This window comes from Carya illinoinensis, chromosome 7, assembly GCF_018687715.1.
Source record: "Carya illinoinensis cultivar Pawnee chromosome 7, C.illinoinensisPawnee_v1, whole genome shotgun sequence".
Classification (NCBI taxonomy): Eukaryota; Viridiplantae; Streptophyta; class Magnoliopsida; order Fagales; family Juglandaceae; genus Carya; species Carya illinoinensis.
In genome coordinates, this window is record NC_056758.1 from 1847098 (window position 1) to 1867043 (window position 19946).

Genomic DNA, 19946 nt, shown 5'->3' on the forward strand with positions numbered 1-19946 from the left:
TAAGCTCATCTTAAGTAGGCCACACAAAACTTATTTTATCATCTCAATTCAGCTTAACATCTAAATAAAGTCTAAGAAATCTTGTTTTGTAGAATGGATTTGGTGGAGAAAAAAAGAATAAAATGTTTTTGCAACAACAAAACTTACCCAAAATAAAAATGCTGAACTTGTAAATTTATAGGAGGGATGATGCTAGAGTCACAATGAGTGGCTCCCGCTAGGCTTAAAAAAATTTTGTTTTTTTTTTTTCAAATCATTTTTTAATATTTTTAAATATTTAAAAATATATAAATAATTTATAATAATATTAAATAATTTTTTCTTAATTATTAAGAAAAAAGGGACAGCGGTAACCCTAGCGGAACTAAAGCATTTCCTTTATAGGAGAGTTTGAACAGCAAGGCTAAATTTGGCAAGCACATTTTGCCCCATAGGTACGTTGAAACCTTACCTTTTTGAGAACCATTGAGACTAACCATCCATGGGATATAAACTACAATATTAATTAAAATATTGTCAGATCTGCGCATCATAACGATCTGTTTCATTATAAAATGACATTTATGAGCAAAGAATTATAAGAGATAATCAGATAAGAGTGCGGGCCGTTAGTTGGGGCCGGGTCACGTGTTCAAATTTACAGAACATTAATATTGGAAGTCTGTACGAGGACAAAACTCAAACACGTAGTGTGCGTTTCAGAAGGTGAGAATAAGGTAGAGAAACGTGGCTTTCACAACAAAAAACGAAAAGAGTGTACCCAGATCAGATGGATGCAACATGGCCTTCAATTAGTGAGTGTTGGATCGCACGATTGATTTTAGGTACACTGTCACACTCACGTCTACTGTTGTCTATTATATCAAAATCACATGTTTCATCACGTGTTTCCGTGGGTATAGATAAGTTCTGGATTTTATGATAAATATATATACATAAACTTCATTAAATATTGAGTTGGGAACTATAAATTAAATTAAATTAATGATCTAAAAAAATGGTTAAAAGGTCAAAACCTAATTTAGATCTGGCATGAATGTACGACGCTCGTGATAAACACGGGTCTCCTAGAAAGTTCATGAGAAATGTAGCTACCAATCTGACGCAATCTGAGGCAAGATGCCCGAGTTTGAAGATCATGAAAAAGGTTTTGAAAAAGTGGGGGTGAAAGTGATCATGTAAAATAAAGAATAATGTCCAAGTAGCTTTGACTTTGAAGTGGCCATGAATTCTCATTAGCCTTTTTATTTTTTAAATATATTTAAAATAAAATAAAAAAATATTTGCACCATTGTTCTCGATCATACCAAGGAATCTTGATAAGCCATGCAAGTTGGCAAGTTGCAAACATGGAACTGAAAATGACTGCTTTGACCGTATCAATTATTTCGTTGATGTGATATGTTAGCAGCCACTAGTGCTTCTACCCTTTCCCTCAAGTTGCCATAATGTTGCGTAGAGGGCTTTTATTGCCAGCTAAGCTAAGAGACCTTGAATTCCACATCTCATCATTTCTTACTTGAATTAAAAAGCACTTGAGCATAAGCACTTGGGCTCACTAGTTCTATCAGTATGGGTAAGCCCATTGCAACAGAACAAAGTTTTAAATAGGCTTGATGACAAATTACAAATCCAAAGTCCCCTCAATCAAACCACATAATTCAGACAAATTTTAATTTTTTTTTTCCCAACTCGTATCCACGTGGATATATCAAGATCATTCCAGTTACTAAATATACATATTGGTGGAAGTTTTGAATGATAGCTTAGAATTACATGTATGAGACAATATTTAAGGTAAACAAAAAGAATTAATAATTACAATAATAGGCTGTTTTGAACTTTTAAAACTTGAGCTTCAGAAGGAAAGGCATTTCATCTGAGAAAGGAGGATCAGCATATTTTCCGGTGAGTATCTGTGATGACACAAACTGATTTGCAGCCTCAGTGTAATGAATTCCATCCCAACTGATATATTCAGTACTGTCCGGGCACCCTTTGGCAGTGACCCAGGTTCCATTCAAGTTCTTCGTCTGCCCACATCTAATGCGGCTGTTGTAGTTCAATGGTGGACCTCCATACCCACAGCAAGCCATTATAGGTTGTTCAAATCCTGAAAATTAATATCCACCACCCAAAAAAAATGAACTTTTATTTTGGGAAGAAATTTTATCTGTGGGGACATGATACCAAACCACCTCGATTTATTTGACTAAATTTGGAATAACCACCCTAACTAACCAGTTTGATCATTTACAGGAAAGAAAGAGTTAAAAGTAGGTGTCTTTATCATGAAGACGAAGTAAAATAAATGGGTGAAGAGAATGAGTGTTTCTCAAGTATTTTGTGATGTAAGCATTCTCTCAAATTAAAAGGCGGTTCTTTTACAAACATGGACACAAGGCCCATCATCATGCCTACTGATGCTAGTTGCTGGGTTCTCAAGTATCAATGTGTACACCAAACAAGTGGATCTGAAGTTAAGGTACTGAAATGAAAAGAAGTAAAAGAAAAGAAAGCATGAGTAAGAAGAGCATAGGAGAATGCTTTCTCGAATCAAGCCTTGTAATTTGACTGGTGAGGAGCTTAATGTTTGAGTGAAAGGTGCCTCATGGTTAAGAGGAGAGAGGAAATTTTTTTTTTGAGTTACGGTCCATTTGCAGCCTCATTGACTGAATTGCTAGTTTTTAACAATGCTAAACTGAATGTGAACGATTGTAATATGCTGAAATTAGGAGAATATTCTGTCCTGGAATACTGAAGATAATACGAAAGTACTGAGACGTAGTACTTACCGTATCTGGAATAATCCGCAACGAGGTTCGATTTTATGGTAAAGATATCAATATAGGTGACATTTGCATCCAAATATTGGGCCCGGAAGTTTTTGCAGAGAGTATGAAGCTGCAGGTTGAAAAGTTTTGCAGCTTGGTTGTGCGAGCCTACACATCCTAGCTCATCAAGCTTTGATGTGTCAGTTCCAAATTTGGCAACATTCTGAGTCAAGCATCCAAGAGGACCCGTGTTGTGTATCCAAAAATTCCTGGCACCTTGATCATATAGTTTCTGAAAAACAAGCCAATGAATTGAAGGGGACTGTGAGAATTCGATATATGTTTCTTGATTTTGAATCGTGTTTGGTTGAACTTTCAGTATATAAAAAAAATCATTTGTTTAGTAAGAAATCGATGAACCTGACCTTTATTCCCTTTTCAAACTCAACTAAAATGGTCGGAATTGAAGCAAGAATTTCATCCAATGACTTGGAATAAAAAGCACCAGCAATATCGTTCTGGCCTATGTCAAACATGTAAAGTGCCTGCCCAAAATATTCTTCTTTCGGAAGGTACTTCTCAAGTTTCTTATCTGAAACAAAATTAAGAAGATTGGTGATCTGACAATATTTCTTATTTGTGGTTCTTGCCTTCCTCCTAGCAATTATCTCTAGCCACTGAACTTCCATAAATTGGAAGTTTAAATATGATAATGAATGTACTTACTTTTAGCTCGCAATTCGAGAGCTCGAGCTTTAAATCGGAGGAACTGAGCCACCTGAATCCCAAATGAGAATGGGCTGACAGATGTTGCAGTTGCTGGAAGTATAGTCGACCCTGCAGTCGCAAAATTGCACCCTTTTCGGAAAATTGGCACACCAACTGAATCCAGATAAGCATTTAGAAATGGCAGATCCATTGCATCCACTGTAAAATCGCACCCAGAAATGAGGAAATAGCATGAAAAAATAAAAAGCCTTCAAGCATAAGAATGAATGGAACGGTAATACTTGAAAACAGATCAAACAGGGGAATCAAGAGAACCAAAACAGAGTTTAGATGGATATAGAAGAACAAAGAAGCAAGTTTAATGGAACACAGGGAGATTACTGAGAAAATCAATGATGAGACGGCCATCACAGTATCTCCCAGATGGAGTTTTGAAGTAAATCTGTCCATTAGGAGGATCAAGGCTCTCAATCCCGGAGGCAATAAGCTCACCCGTGTCAGAATTTGAGTCACCAAAGTTGAAAACAGAAGGAAAGTTGAAGTGAATGGATTTGGAAAGAGGCAAGCAGATGAACATAATCAAGAAAAGAACATGGAGAAAGCATGTCTTGATGGCCATGGATGGACAATACAGGAAAGAGAAAGAGAGGGGGGAGTTCTGTTACTATGTAAGCCTTTTAGTAGAATTCTACTGTCCTGTAACAACCGGTTGCAATTGCAGATTAGTTTATGATATCTCTTGCAATGGAAGTTTGTTTGGTGTGCCATGATGGGTATGGTGGAAGTTTCCTTATAATTATAGGAAGCCAACAGGACCCACAAAAAATAAAGACAACTCATGAATATTTAAAGTTAATTTTGAAATCTAGTCATTATTTTACTAAAAAGATTTAGTGACGTCGACATGTTTACGTCCCATATTTATCACGCTTTAGCTTAATTTCAACGAGTGTCATGGGATTTCCACCCCACCATGCGGAGCCACCTTGACATTGCATGGGTTACGTACCTGTCAGTATTTTCCTTATCTCAACAAACGTAAACTCTCATGTTGTGTTGTAACTGTTGTTTTTCAGCGCTATGTCAAAACCGATCAATATTCGACACGTCACTTAAATAAAGAAAACTTAAAACTTACAATTTTTTGATAGATACCCTCCCTGTGCAGGGAGGGGCCAGTGGTTGGTGGGGAAGCGAGGACGGAACGGATCCTCTCCCACCTAGGCCACCGTGGAGGTCAGGTGGCTAGCGACAGGCCGGCCACTTGGCACTGGGCACTGGTGCATGGCTTCCATGTGTGGAGCGATTTTCTAAAACAATAAATTTAGTTTTTGTTTTTATTTTTTCAAGTTCTTGGTTTTTGAAGGTTTTTTAGTTTTTCTATTTAGGTCACAGGTGTCTAACAATATTGACCTAGTGCTTTTAATAGTTTATTTTATGAAAAATGATTAATATATATCACGTTTCACATCACTTTTCACAACAATATTTTAAAAGAAATTGTGTTTTTGTAAACTACCTTATAAAACTAACATTATTTTACAAATAAATAATGTTACATATAATCATAGAGTGTGCGAGCGTCGTGCATTCACTTTAAAAAAGAGTAGAGTCTACTATTAAAAAATTAATTTCTTTTTATGTAGGTATCATATTTATTCACTTTTTTCAAAAAGATTTCACTACACTTATGCACTTACGATTGCAACTATAATTTCTCTTTATAAAAACACTCTTATTTTATAATATGTGTTTTGAAATGTGTTGGGAAATAGATTGTGTAAATATCATTACTCTTATTTTATATGGATATTTGACAATGGGGATAAATTTGATCTTTATTAAAATCACAGTGAGTAAAAAGTTCAATAAAAACACTAAAGAGAGTAATTAGATTTTGGAGCAAATTAAGGGACTAGTTTTATATATAACCCTAATAAAGATGGTTATAATTAAAGTTTCTATTTTCTATTTCAATTTCATTATATTTTTAACTTCTATCATGGTAGCTAAGTGCTAAAACCATTTATTATATTTTTTTGTGAAAGTTTGATCCACAGTCTTAAATATAAAATTAATGATTAAATTTACCTTTAAAATCAGTCAAAATGTAAGATATCATCAACAAGTGCCAGAAAAAATGATTAAATATATGGGTGGCACTGTAGCAACCTAGTTATTTTTATTTTTGACTTTTTTTTACATGTAGTTTTTAATATTTTTAATTTTTTTTTTTAAAAAATCACAACATTATTGAAAAATACTTCCTTATTCTAAATATATATATATATATATATATATATAAAGAGCATAGTTAACCTTGTATATAGTGAAAAACATAAAAGGTGAAAATTGCAGCATTACAAGCGTTTGCAGATAATGAGTGAAGAAATTACCGAGGAAGTCTACGATGAGACGACCATTAGAAAATCTGCCTGTTGAAGAAGTTTTGAAGTACTTTTCTCCATTTGGGGGGCCAAGCAAGAGTCCAAGCCCAGAAGCAAGCCCGCCTGTGTCAGAATTTGAATCTCCAAAGTTGAAAACCGAGGGATAATGGAAATCGGTGGAATTTGCAAGAGAAAAAAGAAAGATGGAAAACAAGGCGAGAGTCGAGAGAATATTGATGGTTTTCGTAGCCATGGGTATGGCTTGCATGCAGCCTTTACTTCACTTTATGTGTGTTTAATGGTTCGTGGCACTTCACCATGAATCAGGTCGGTATTTATGCACGTAGTGAGAGTTTGCTTTAGATTTTGGGAAGGCAAAGAGAGCCAAAAGCAAAGGTTTATTTATTTTTATTTTTATTTTAACAACTCATCGGGAAATTATTGCTCTAAAAGCCCCTTTAACACATCAGTCTCAGGTGATGGAGTTCTTATGGGGACAAACAAGAGGCATGGAGTTTAGTGTTTACTGTTTATAGTTCACAGGGCCAATTTAGAAGATTGTGAAAAAAGCTTTCGAGTGAGTTCCAAAAGCCAGCCCACATGGAGGGAAGGGGCTTTACCGTTTTGTATTGAAACTGAAAGCAATAGGGGTTTGAGTTTTCCTTTCACGAATGGCATTAATGTTGCTTCTTCCTCCTGAATTCCAAACTAAAACCCACACGTCTCCAGAACGGATGTTTCTGTCTAACTTCATTCTTTCTTTTTTTAAATCAAACACTAATTCGCTTTGTTCTTTTCTCTGCCACGCACCCTGCACAGAACCATGATTTCTAAATCAAAAACAGCCTCAATTATAATTATCATTACTCTTATCTCTTCATCTTTCTACTTTGCGTGTTCGCCTGCCTTACCATCAGGGTGAAAAAAATAATCAGAACACATCATTATGAAATAATCGTTATAAAAAATTAGTTTTTCTTTAATAATTTCTAGAATATTTTATAGTGTAAATCTCTTCTAATATCAGTCATACTTTTAAACTAAATTGCCAAGATTTTATCGTACAAAAATTTTATATACAATCATTTTTTAAGTAATTTTTATGTATTTTATTAATGTAATTAATTTCATTATTTTTTTAATATAAAATATCTATTTTGATCAATCACATTAATAAAATGTATAAAAAATATAAAAAAGTAATTGTATGGAAGATAACTCTTTGACTAATTAGCAACTATTATTTATATTACCATACCCCTTATCATTTTTGTATTATTTATAGGAAAAGATCTCAACTGCTATAGTTTAAAGATAATATCCCTTATCATACTTCTTATCATTTATTTTTAGTATTATTTCAAAAAGAAAAAAAGATAATGCTTGAGTTTAAATATAATTTATATATATATATATATAATTTATACCATAGAACGGTAAAAAAGTATGAATTTTTACAGGAGAGTAGAGCTAAAAAGTTTGTACCCTCGCTTGACCCATGCAAGTAAGGCCGTATCGCACGCAGGGAAGCTTGGTTAGAGGATGATGAACATGATGATTCTGCAGTTCTATAACTCTAAGGAATTTGCGCAACTGCGCAATTGAAGCCCAACTTCACAGATAATTTTAGTAAGCTAGTTTCTTTGAGATAATCTAGAAATAAAAAGACATTATTTTGATGCTTAAAAAAAAAAAAAAAACCATTCGCATAACCAACGCAAAGCTTCTGGATTGGAACAAATAAGAATTGTATGGATGATTTGAGAGATGATCATCTAGTGGTATTTTTTTTATCAATAACAAATTAACAAGGATGGGAAAAGCATGAGCTGCTAAATCATACTTATTATCATTAAGCACGTACATTTTTACATAATACCTGTGTTTTTTCAGTTTTAGTATTGTTTTGTTTCTGTACTGCCTTGTTTTCCGGAGTCCGGACTTTTAAGGGAATGAAGAAATAAAATTCAGATTATGGAAGTCATCCGGTCATGTGGATATCACAAGTGCATGAATTATGCTATATGTACTTCCTTTACTTGTATGGCGTATACCTACTGTTTGTAATACAACCCCCATGGAATGGCAATGAAGTCTTCACTTCGGGACCTCTACAGAAGACAGTGAACCCCAGAAGAAGAAGAAACTGAAGATGCCTGAAATCTTGCGCAGAACATTTGAAATTATGGCATCTTCTTTGTGCAGCGTATCATGCTTTTCAGCGGCTGCCATTCTGGCTTTGAGAGCTCTGTTCTCCCTCTTAAGCTGTAAAAGTAATAAATATGAAAACGTATGTGTACGTTGTACCAAAACACACACACACACACACACACATACATATATATATATATATATATGCGATAGATTGTTAATCCAGCTTCTCAACTTTCTGAAATCTCTCTTGACAAGGAGTAAAAGGAATGCTCTCTCTCTCTCTCTCTCTCTCTCTCTCTCTCTCTCTCTCTCTCCCCTTTATAGAAAAAAACGCAACCAGAAGTTATTGAAATGATGCTTATCAGCCATTATTTCATAAACTTGTAAAAATTTAACACTACCTCTTTCACACTAGATACAAGTTCTTCCACGTGGTGTTGTAACGAGGAAATTGTCCGCGAAGTAACATCTTCATAGTCTGATTCCAGCTCTTCAACCGAATACGGATCAAAGAGAATTCCCTCCAGTATGAACAACTCTTCGAGTAATTTTACATCTTCAATATCCAATCTCTCCCTCAACTTTACGAACGAAAAGTGTTTTAGAAACTGTTGAATGCAATACTCTAGATCACATTTAGAGTTCCACAGTATACTTCTAACCTTGTTTAGAATTCTATCGCTCGACTCATCTTTATTCTCGAAAAGAGTTTCGTGCTTCTTGGCACATTTATCCTCATTGCAGCTAACACGTGGTGATGACTTGATATGCTTTGCCCTGCATCAATGTCCATTCCACAATCAGAGGAAAGGTCATTAGATGAAACCAAAAAATGTTGATAACTAGGAAAAAGTAACGTTTCGTTGGTGGCATGGTTTCAAGCTTGTCTGAAGAAACTACCGCACAACTTTCAGTTACCATGGTTATCATAAGTTTAACAAATACCATACGTTCAAAGAGTGGGTGCTCCTCACTTTATTGCTCTGGAATGAGCTGAAGACAAAGACACAACAATCTTCATATCCTTCTTTGCGTCTGCTCTAGTTCCTAGGTAAGAATACCACTAGGATCTCTTAGATCTTGTCCTCTCTTTCCGGCTGAAACTAAATGTGCTTTGGTGCTTTCGTTCCCTTCTCTTTTCTATATTTTCTTTCGTTCCCTTCTCTTTTCTATATTTTCTTTCAACAAGCTAGTAGGCTGCTCAGTCAGCAATCTTGGTTGCCATTGGTTATACTCACTCACTGTTTCGGAACCTAACTCTTTTATTTTTGAGTAATGCTACGTACAGTCATTTTTGCGTATTTTCTGCGCACTCCACTGATATGATTGGCTGGATTAATTTTTTTTTAACAAAAATTCTATGTGCAGTCATTTTTATGGATTCTTTTGTACACTCCAGTGATATGATTAGTTGTGTATTAAAAAAAAATTAATCCAGCCAATCATATCAGTGGAGTGCGCAGAGAATACGCAAAAATGACTGGAGTGCACTGGAGTGCACTGTAGCATTACTCTTTTTTTAATATACAACTAATCATATCATTGGAGTGCACAAAGGAGTCCGCGAAAATGACTGTATGTAGCATTACTCTTTTTTTAATATACAACTAATCATATCATTGGAGTGCACAAAGGAGTCCGCGAAAATGACTGCACATAAAATTTTTCTTTATTTTTCTATTTTCTTTTTTAAGGGGCACATCCCCCCAAACACCCGGTTTCGGAGATGCTTCCCCCGAACTCCCTCCGCACTGACCTAGTTACGTAAAACAAAAGAAGGCCATTTCTTGTACACCGTCAAGGGATTTTTTATTATTTATTTGACATAAACACATTAAATAGAATTTGAATTAGTACCTCCCACCAAAACGTAGGGTGGATAGGCTCTCCGATGCATTTGAAGGGCTCGGTGAGCAACAACATAATATGGCAGTTCTGGAGTTCCCACCCTGCAAGATGAGAAGCTGAAGATCATATCTTAACTACAATTTGATGCTGGAAAGATGAGAACAGAAGGGCAGGAAACCAACAAGTGCATCTTGTAGAATCCGAGTAAGCTTGGAATCGCGATATGGGATGTGGTTTGCTCTGCCCGAGCCACATGTCAAAGCATTTATCACATTCCCAAGAGCGGATAGGGACTTGTTGATCATTTTAGCTTCTTCAAGAACTCTCCCTTCAGCTCCAGTTTTCTCCACTTTCTCCGATCCTGCCAAGTCTACGAGGACTAGTTTTCCAGCTTTCATCCTGTCCACAATTTTAAAGTTTTAAATATTAATTCATTGGCGATACCGGTACCGACTCAATAAATACTACTACCTCTTATCTCCAAGGGATTCTTTCTGGATGGTAAACATGTACACTGAGTGACTTCTACTGCTGGCAAAGTTCATTTCTGCCTATATTAAGCTTTGTAAACATGATTAGGCCTTCTTTACTTAGGCAGATGAGAAATTTGTAAATAGTAATGAGATAATTTGTGAATGGTAGTGAAATAATTTGAGTTAAGATTTTTATGAGGTTTGAAAAATGAAAAAGAAAAAATTGAATAAAAAATTATAAAATTAAAAGAGTTAGAATATAATTTTTGTTTTAAGATTTGAAAAGTTAAATTGTTTTTTGTATTTTGTTTAGAAGTTTGAAAAAGTTGTAATAATTAGGCAACGATTAGATAAAAAATTTTAAAATTTGAAATTAAAAAATATTTTAATGGTGTTTGAATGTTGAGATGGGATGAGATGGTTTCAAAGGTTTGTGAAACCAAACCCGACCTTTGCCACAATAAATCCAATGATATTTACACCTAGAAAACAGGCTTCTTATATATCACTTAATAAATAAAGAATTGAAAAACAGTATTAAGGCAGGATACGGGTCTCTCCAACTGCTCTGTTAGCTATCCCTGTCTGCGCATTTCCAAAGTCAGCATTAAAGCTTAAAATAGAATGAGAAAAAAATTATCCAGCAGTTCTTGACTTACTGACAGGCTCTGTAATGCTTGAGAAGCGTCCGATACAGATATCTGGAATGGGAAGGTTCTTAAAATTGATGATACGATATCAAGGAAAACCCAATATTGAAGGACATAAACAAAAGAGATCTTATTTGACTTGGCATTTTTATCATAGTAAGATAACGAGCTTTAGTGATATAATGGTTTGGAGGGATCTTATTTGACTTGGCATTTTTATCATTGTAAGATAACGAGCATTAGTGATAAAATGGTTTAGAGACTCAGCGGAATATTAACACAACCAAAAGTAAGATTGTGAAAGAAGATAGGTTCACCTCTGTTGCGCCGGACAACAATATCCCCTGTACTTTGCTCTCCTTAATCTGTATAATGTCCTTGGATAAATCAAAAAGGTCCCTGAGTAGAGCGAGGTTGAGTTATGGTGAAATGAGTAGGAAAGGTCGGTAATCTGAGGTAACCTCCCAGATTTTACCACGTACAGTTAATAATCAAGTCTACTACTAAGGTGTATAGTAGGTAAGGGAATCAACCATCATGTTTAGAAGGACCATGTAAGTAAAAATGCCATTTGCGAGATAAGTACCTTACTTTTTCCATGTAGATCTCTACCTGTTCGAATCAATGTAGATTCATTCAGAAAAACGTATGAGGAGATACTGACATATTACAGCCAATGCAAGCGATAGCACAAGATAAAAGGAATGTGTTTCTCGATACCATTGACAACTTGATTGAATACTTCGTCATTTCATCAAAAGATTTAATATGCTCGAAAATTCCATCTACCACTCTTGGAAGTAACCCTTTCTTCTTCTCATCAACTTCCAGAACACTTGGCCCCTGATCCAAAATGGCATCATGTATGAGCTTAAAGTAATATCTATAACTGCCGTTCTAGAACTTTTTTCAGTTCATTGCATTACCTCCATACTATAAGTCTTTCCAGCTCCAGTCTGTCATCAATGGCACAAAAAGAGGCAAACACAGATAAGCAAGAATCGAGAACGGTTTTTAGAGAATTAACAAACTATATGTTACCTGTCCGTAAGTAATAATTGTCCCGTTAATTGCATTAACAGCATCTGTTTCAATCACATAAACATAAATACACTCAAAGGCACAGCATAAGAACAAGGTTTTATCTCAATCTGTATAGATTTGCTTTAAATAAACCAATCAATACCGACTCAGTTTAATCTTTTCCTCAATCTAATAACGATAAAGATGAGAACAATAAAGGATTATGGCAATGAAGTTTCAAAGTGACTAGATGCAAAGTACTTTTATGCTCTCTTATATTTTCTGAGAAGGCGAAACCAAACAAATAATGAAGTTTATGAGATATACCTCGAACGATAGGCAGGGCGAGAAATTCATAGACCTCGGCTTGATTAGATTCCTCATAGAATACCCTATCAAAGCTGAAAGTGAAATCTTCCTCCTTCTCATCCTACATCACATTTATACATATTTCTTAAACAATCAAACTTAAATGCGCGCACGCAAACACACATTAACTCCAATTTACTAAAGAAACAGATTGAAGCGCACAAATTCATATTGCTAAATTCCAGACAATATAAATTCAAGCCAAATGAAACCTTGAAAATGAAAGTTTCAGTGTCTATGCGTTGAATACAGATTCTGTCGCCATCATCTCTTCTCTCCTTTGAGCTTAAGGGCCTGAAGCGAGCACAAACCGTTATGTTCGACATACTTTGTTGGCGCTCGAAAGTTCAACTTCCAACCTAAACCTGAAATAAAGAGCGTGAAATTGCTAATGAACTTAGATCGACATTGAAATGTCAAGAAATAACAGAATCAGTTGAAAAAAAAAAAAAGGAAAAATAATTCATACGGTCCACTGTTTTAATCCTGAGAAATCGGGTGAAAAGAAGAGAAAACGAAGGTTCCACCAGTACAAAATTGAAGCAATTTATTTCCCTGAAAGATCAAAAGTTCCATTTTTTATTTATTTATTTTCGTCCTTCATCTACGGAACCAAACAAAGTGAAGAGGGAAAAAAAATCAAAGAAATAAATTGGACGCCAAGTAAACAAAGAAATAGACACAAATATATTGGATATTGATCATTGAAAATTGAGTTGGCTTCTTTGCTTTCCTGATATTTCTTTGCGACCAAACAAGGAAATGAGAGAGAGAGAGAGAGAGAGAGAGAGAGAGAGAGAGAGAGATGCACTTTGGGGTTTGCGCTATTCGATCCGTTTGGCGGGGATCAGGAATTGAAAAGTGGCTTTTATACGCGCGAGAGAATGAAGGCGATGAGAATTATGCACAAGAGAACGCCGTCGTATTTAAAGTTCCGCAGAAGGTTGTGCACGTGCCATGCACAAGTACTTAAACGCCAGACTCCGAGATAAAGTGACTAAAGTCCGTAATAGTTTTCCCAAAGCAACTAGGAATTCCCATAATTACCACTTTGCCCTAACGGCTATACATTCTCTAGAGTATGTATATATTACCTACGTACACATCAGAAGGCTAAAACCGCGCACGCTCTCTTTCTTGCTTCCTTCCTAGTCTTCCGCTTGGCAAAGTTCTTCTTCTTTTCCTTGCATTCCAATCTGAAACCATGACAGAAGTCTTGCTAGACTACGCGGAAGAGAAGTTTATCGAAGGCAGAGGGAAAGAAGCCTTCGATCTCGTGAGTCTGGCCAAGAATCTTGATCCCTACTTCCGTACCGTCAACAATTACTACGCTACCTTCCGGGTACATTACGCGGCCACCAAGAAGAACAGGTTTGGGCACACTGATCTCTATGCCATTCTCGGCCTCAAGGCGGACCCATCTCTCAGCGTCGACTTCATCACCAGCACTTTCTGCAAGCTGGTTAAGTTGGTGCATCCCGACGTGTTTTGCTCGTCAGCAGCGCCAGGTGCTCTTCGACTCATCAACCAGGCGTGGGAAGTCTTGAGCGACGAGACGAGTCGAAAGGCTTACGATGTTCGCATGGGTCTGCGTCCGCCGCCGTCGACGAAACCAAAGACTGATCAGAGACGACTCGTCGAGATCAAAAGATGCGCACCTAAGGTACTGGCCGAGGGCGATGCGAGTCGGGTGGTCCGTGGAAGAAGGGTCACCGGCTAAGACACGATCGATCTAGATCTTTTTGGTTTCTTTTCGTAGAGCATGCTTGTTCTTGATCATGTATAGGAGTTAATTAGATCAGTACTTAATTTCTTGCCGTGCAAGGATGGATGGATTAGGGTTTGAGGGAAAATATTCAAGATCAATATTTTCTCGTCTTCATTTTTGTGTAAAACATCGGAATAAATATTTTAATTTTACTTTATAACCTCTTTGTGATTCTACGTAGAATTTTACTACATATAAATAAAATTATATATTAATCTACTTATTAATAGTAATTCAATTATATTTGAAATTTAAATTAATATTTTTTTATAAAATTTACATTTTAACTAATTACATTAAATTAATATACATATTAATACGTAATTATACTTACGACTAGATTTTTCCTTCTCCATAACCTCTTAATTTGAAACGTTTGGTTTGGGATCGTGTACGCATGCTTTCTACGTAAAAGATATCTATATTTATATTTTAGCTGTCATCGTATTTTAACTACCATCCCTTTTGTCAAACGCCTCTTGCCTGATTGGAATAGTCATCAAACTTTGAAAATGGAGTTCTTGAGTTGAAACCCTCTCTTCAATTGTATTAGAAATAAAAATAAAAAAATCATCCTTTCGTACGTAATCTTTGATATGGTATTTTATTAATTATTACAAAATTATTTTATATATTTTTTTTTGTTTCTCTATCAATCATTTAGTATCACCTCAAGAAATAATAAGAACTGAAATAATAATAAATACTATTTTTTGTTGTTTTTCCTTTAGACACAAAATAGATCAAGACACTTAATTATTTTGTCAAGCCACTTATTTTTTTCCTGACGACATTTTGTTATTTTGTCAGGCTACAAAGTCTGAAAATGAGATTCTATGGTAGCTTTCATGCACATACGAATATGCTTCTTAGCAGCAGTTGAATTTAGAGAAAACAGAATTGCTGATTAGCATAAATGTGGCCAAGAGGAAGTAAATCGCATTAAGGCCCCGGTTAGATACAATGAATATTTCATCTTATCATTACAATTTTTTTAAATTTTTACATAAAATATAATAAATAATTCAATTTTTTCAAATTATAAAATAATAATATATAATATTAAAAATTAATATTCTAATAATATTTTATTCAATTTTTATCTCAATTCATCTCATTTTAAATCACTATCTGAACCGCACTTAAGTCGATTTGGAAAGTACAATCCATCTAATACTATGATAAGTATTTGAGTCTTCCGTTATTTATTGGTCGAAACATAAATGTTATTTTTGGGGAGCTAAGACATGGGTTTGGAATAAACGGCAATGCTGAAAAGAGAAGTTACTTTCACAAGCTAGTTGAGAAATTCTAATTAAGGCAATTGTGCAAGCATTACCAACTTACATAATGTGCTGCTTTCAATTGCCTAAATTATTTTGTAAAGAATTGGTGAAGATGTTTGCACAATTTTGGTGGGCCCAACATGGTATGGAGTGGAAGATGTATTGGGTGAATTGGAATAAATTGTGCACCTCTAAATTTCAAGGTGGTATGGATTTTAAGACTTAGGAATGTTTAATTTATCTTTGTTAGCAAAACAATAATGGAGGCTTATATATGATTCTGAATCATTGTTTTTTCGAATTTTTAAGGTCAAATATTTTTCTCACTCTACTTTTTAAAAGACAACTTTGGGCAACCGTCCATCCTATGTTTTGCGAAGTATATTTGCTGCCAATGACATTCTTTCTTAGGGTGTATTTGGAAAATAGGACGAGGTGATTCTATCAAATATTTGGCATGACAAATGGCTCACAACAAATTTGGCCTCTTATTTTGCAATGGGTTTTGCTACACAACACCCCAACACCCCACTTTTTTTTTAATTTTTATTATTTTATTTTTTATTAAATATTTAATATATAAATAATGAATAAAATAATTAAATTAATTTAAAAAAATAAATTCAAAAAAAATATTAAAAAAATATTAAAAATTTGAAAAAGGGTGGGATGTTGGGGTGTTGGGAGGTTGTGTAGATTTTTTCTTTTGCAATTGCTGATCCGAGTGTACAAGAAAGTTTTACTGTTAGTGCATTGTTTAATAGTGATTCTTGTAAATGGAATGAGGTCCTAATCCATAACATTTTTCCTCCATATGTTGCTGCCCAGATATTGAAGATTCCTTTATGTTTGAGAAATGATGATCAATTTGTATGGAATGGGAATAAAAGTGGTGTGTACACAGTGAAGTCAGGTTACCACTTGTTTCTAATGTGATGTCTACAAATAATAGAGTTGACTATTCTTATGTACAAGTCCATTCCGATTTTTGGCAAAGGCTATGAAATTTTAAGTTACCAAATAAAGGGAAGAATTTCGCATGGAGAGCATGTACTAATAGTTTACCCACCAAATTGATTTTTTTGCAAATAGGTATTCTACCTATAGCGACTTGTGATCAATGCAAGATGCAATATGAGAGTTATATTCATGTTATTTGGGGAAGCTTAAATTTGTGACAGATATGGAAACTTTGATGTCCTTTCATTTTTCAGTTCTTGCATGTGAATCTGGAGTTTTAGACTTTGTTAAGGATATTAGTGGAGGAAGCTAATTCTATAATTCTTCATTTCCTCAGACTTTCATGGGGCATTAGGTAGTATAGGTATCTCTTGTTATTTGAAAATTCAGACTGTGATATTCAAGAGATTGTTAATAATTATATTGGGTACGTTGAAAGCTTTATTACCATCAAGGCTAATCAATTGATAATGCATAAGGAGCGAGTACTTTGTTGGAAGCTTCCACCATTAGATAAGGTTAAATTGAATTTTGATAGGGCTATATTTAAAAATTTTGCATCTGCTGAAATTAGGATTATCTTACGAGATGATATGGGTGAAGTATTGATGGCATTGAGCAAGAGAGAAGTGGGTGAGTTTGAAGTGGATGGGATTTAAGTTCTTGCTGAGCTTAGAGGGTTACAAATGGTTCTTCATGTTGGTATGCATGGTTTAATTCTAGAAGGTGACTCTTTGTCTATTATTGAAGCTATGATTTCTAGAGAACAAAATCTCACTATTTTGGGTCCCTTAGTTATCAGATTACATCATTTGCTACGAAGATTTTAGGCATGTTGGGAGAGAGGGTAATGAGGCTGCTCACTTACTGACTAGTCACGCTTTGCTAGTGAAAGATACAATCCAATGGTGGCATCAATGTCTTGATTTCCTTATATCTCAAGTTTCATTAGATGCCGTAATGTAACTGAATTATGTATCCATGTTTCATTTTATATGAATGAATTTATGCTTCTTATAAAAAAAATATAGATCAAACACAAATATATCATGTATATAAAAGATCAAGCTTGACACCAGAAACCCCATAAGGTTGGATATTTATGGACCACCATGGTAATAGTTTTGGGGTTTCAAACTAACGTAGAGGCATGCCAATATTAATTTGAGGTAGATTTGACAATATTGTAATATTGTATCAATGGATGTCATGAGGTTGACGTATAAGATGTGTTAAAATAGTACCGGCCGAATTTAAAGAAATTCTTGATTTACAAACAATTATGATAAAATCAAAATTAAAAATTGTAGTGGTTTCATGTGATATATTATAAATTTATATATAAATAGATTCAGTGCTTCAAATCAAATCACGTTAGTATGTAAATTTATTTTTTTATAAATATTTTTGTAAATGTAATATTTCTCAATTAATTTAAAAGAGGAATATATATGAAATACACACAACTCTTTTATAACCAATTAATATGATAAAACCCACAGCCGTCCCAATAGGGTGAAGCTCCCTCCTCCCTTCCCCTTCCCTCCTCTTTCTGTCTTAATGTTTTCTAGTTAGCTTGTTTTTTTATTTTGCTATGTCTGGTGTTTGGAATAAGGTTTCTCAGTGATGGACTGCGGTGAAAGCGTGATGTCGTAGCTCATGCGCCTAGCCTAAGATCTCAATGGCTCATCTCTCTCTCTCTCTCTCTCTCTCTCTCTCTCTCTCTCTCTCTCTCTCTCTCTCTCTCTCCAGTTGAAAACAGAATTGAAGTGCAGTTAGGGCTACGAACGAGAAGTGGTCGAAGAAGTGGATGGAGAAAGAACGGGATGGCATTGGTTTCTTGGGAAAAGTGGCGATGAGGAACAACATACATGACCCCTATTTTGGAGAGGGGAGGTTGTTCTCAATCGGTGGGGAGGTTGCTCCCGGTTGGTGGGGTGCAACCTGGACTAGCGGCGTTTTGGGTTTGGTTGATGTAAATGCTCTGTTTTCAGAGCATAAAATAGAGAAATAAGTATTTTTGCAAACGTGGCTAGTCTACCCAGTAGACGGAAACTCCATGGTGGACATTACCGAAAGGTAACAACGGCCTTTGGAGTGGCAGTATGCTGTGCAGGGTGGGATGGGTCATCGGCCGAGGGTGAACATGCGTGCGAGAAAGGTGCGGAAACGTATGACTCATGGATGTGCAGAAGCCAGTGCTTGTGCCGAAGTGCAGCTCTAATGAACCTCTTGCGGAAGCCGGTGCTCGTGCATTGGTGGACTCGCTGAGGAATGGGAGGTGGCGGCATAAAGATTATGACGAAGCCCTAAGATCTCCCACTTGCAATCAAACTTGGTCCATGTGTTTTGTTGTTTAATGGGCCCATGTGTTAAGGCTGGCTTCCATGTTTTGTTTTAGACTGGGTCATGTGTTTTGTTTTTTTTTTAAGTAATTTGTTTGTTTTATTTTATAAATAAAAAGAAATAGGCTATTGGACTTGATGTCCATAGCAGTAGAGCCACACTCCTTCTTTTGAAAGAAGGTGGGTGATTGTCTCACTCCTCCGCTAGAAGAAAGTGAGTGTTTTTACTCCTCCTCCTTAGGAGGGTGGAGCGTGGTAGGATTTCTCTTTTTTCGAAAGAGAGATCGTTTCAGTTATGTTTTTTAACAGATGATTTTTTCAACTGACTGTTGTAAGGAGAGAGTTTATAGAATTAAGTTAAGACAATATCCGTCATAAAGAAATTTATAGGCGTTGGCTAGTAATCTGGATTTTTTCTGTATTGATTAGTCACAATTATAACTCTAATTTTATTAAATGGAATGGAGTCTATTTAAAAAAAAAAAATTAATATGATAGTGCCACCTCATAAAAATGTAAAATTCTCTTTATCTGAATATTTCAATCTTACATAAATGTTATCATAAAAGTCGAACCAAATCTTTCTTGGTTATGATGACATCGAAATACTTATGTAATTCTTATTTATATGAACCAGCCCACGACGGAGTCGAAGTTTATTGAAGGGAAGTATATAGTAAGGCCCAAAAGTAAAGTCTAAAAAGTAAATTGTGTGTGGTTGTTGAATTAAATTTAATTTATTTTAGATAAATTATTAACAAGTTTTACTATTTTTTTAATTTTTTATAAAAAAATTAAATTCATATCAATTAGAAAAGTTAAATCATCTCAATTTAAAAAAGTTAAACTCGTCTTAATGGGACCCATAAAATAATATTATTCATAACTCAATTCAATATCTACACGTGGCCAAAAAGCTCAAAAGACATAATAAGTCACATGAATTTTCTTACAATTTAAAAAAAAAAATTATACAAATTCTAAATACACAAGTATTGCACAAGCCTTGGTAAAAGAAAAATAGATCTCACCTTAAAAATATATAAAAAAAAAAAAATTAATTTTTATCAGTAGGATTCACTTTTAATTTATATATTTATAATTAGTACCCAGTGTTACTCTCATAAATACTGTACACAGAGCAATAAATACCATAAATCTGATGAATCATTTGTGATAT

At 34.9% G+C, this 19946-nt stretch overlaps 2 protein-coding genes across 5 annotated transcripts; both read right to left on the reverse strand.

The window, feature by feature from the left end:
* Positions 1-1585: 1585 nt before the first annotated feature.
* Positions 1586-6507, reverse strand: LOC122317446 (GDSL esterase/lipase At1g54790-like). Of its 3 annotated transcripts, XM_043134552.1 has the most exons (6): positions 5868-6507; positions 3885-4110; positions 3501-3701; positions 3200-3366; positions 2796-3066; positions 1586-2113 (listed from the first exon to the last, which is right to left on the reverse strand). In XM_043134552.1, exons 1-6 carry the CDS (start codon positions 6156-6158, stop codon positions 1845-1847), a joined length of 1425 nt encoding a protein of 474 aa, XP_042990486.1. In that variant the 5' UTR covers positions 6159-6507; the 3' UTR covers positions 1586-1844. The 3 variants fall into 3 exon arrangements, with proteins under 3 accessions (XP_042990486.1, XP_042990483.1, XP_042990484.1); XM_043134549.1 differs by lacking the exon at positions 3885-4110 and having other exon boundaries at positions 5900-6497; XM_043134550.1 differs by lacking the exon at positions 5868-6507 and having other exon boundaries at positions 3885-4260.
* A 1210-nt stretch (positions 6508-7717) lies between these two features.
* On the reverse strand, positions 7718-13240 carry LOC122315303 (kinesin-like protein KIN-1). 2 transcript variants are annotated; one of them, XM_043131146.1, is made up of 16 exons: positions 13219-13240; positions 12620-12772; positions 12366-12468; positions 12057-12100; positions 11942-11971; positions 11736-11858; positions 11602-11627; positions 11333-11414; positions 11025-11066; positions 10917-10950; positions 10364-10439; positions 10075-10291; positions 9902-9993; positions 8707-8821; positions 8446-8625; positions 7718-8155 (listed from the first exon to the last, which is right to left on the reverse strand). In XM_043131146.1, exons 2-16 carry the CDS (start codon positions 12731-12733, stop codon positions 7988-7990), a joined length of 1446 nt encoding a protein of 481 aa, XP_042987080.1. In that variant the 5' UTR covers positions 12734-12772; positions 13219-13240; the 3' UTR covers positions 7718-7987. The 2 variants fall into 2 exon arrangements, with proteins under 2 accessions (XP_042987080.1, XP_042987079.1); XM_043131145.1 differs by lacking the exon at positions 13219-13240 and adding an exon at positions 12877-13200.
* Positions 13241-19946: the final 6706 nt, after the last annotated feature.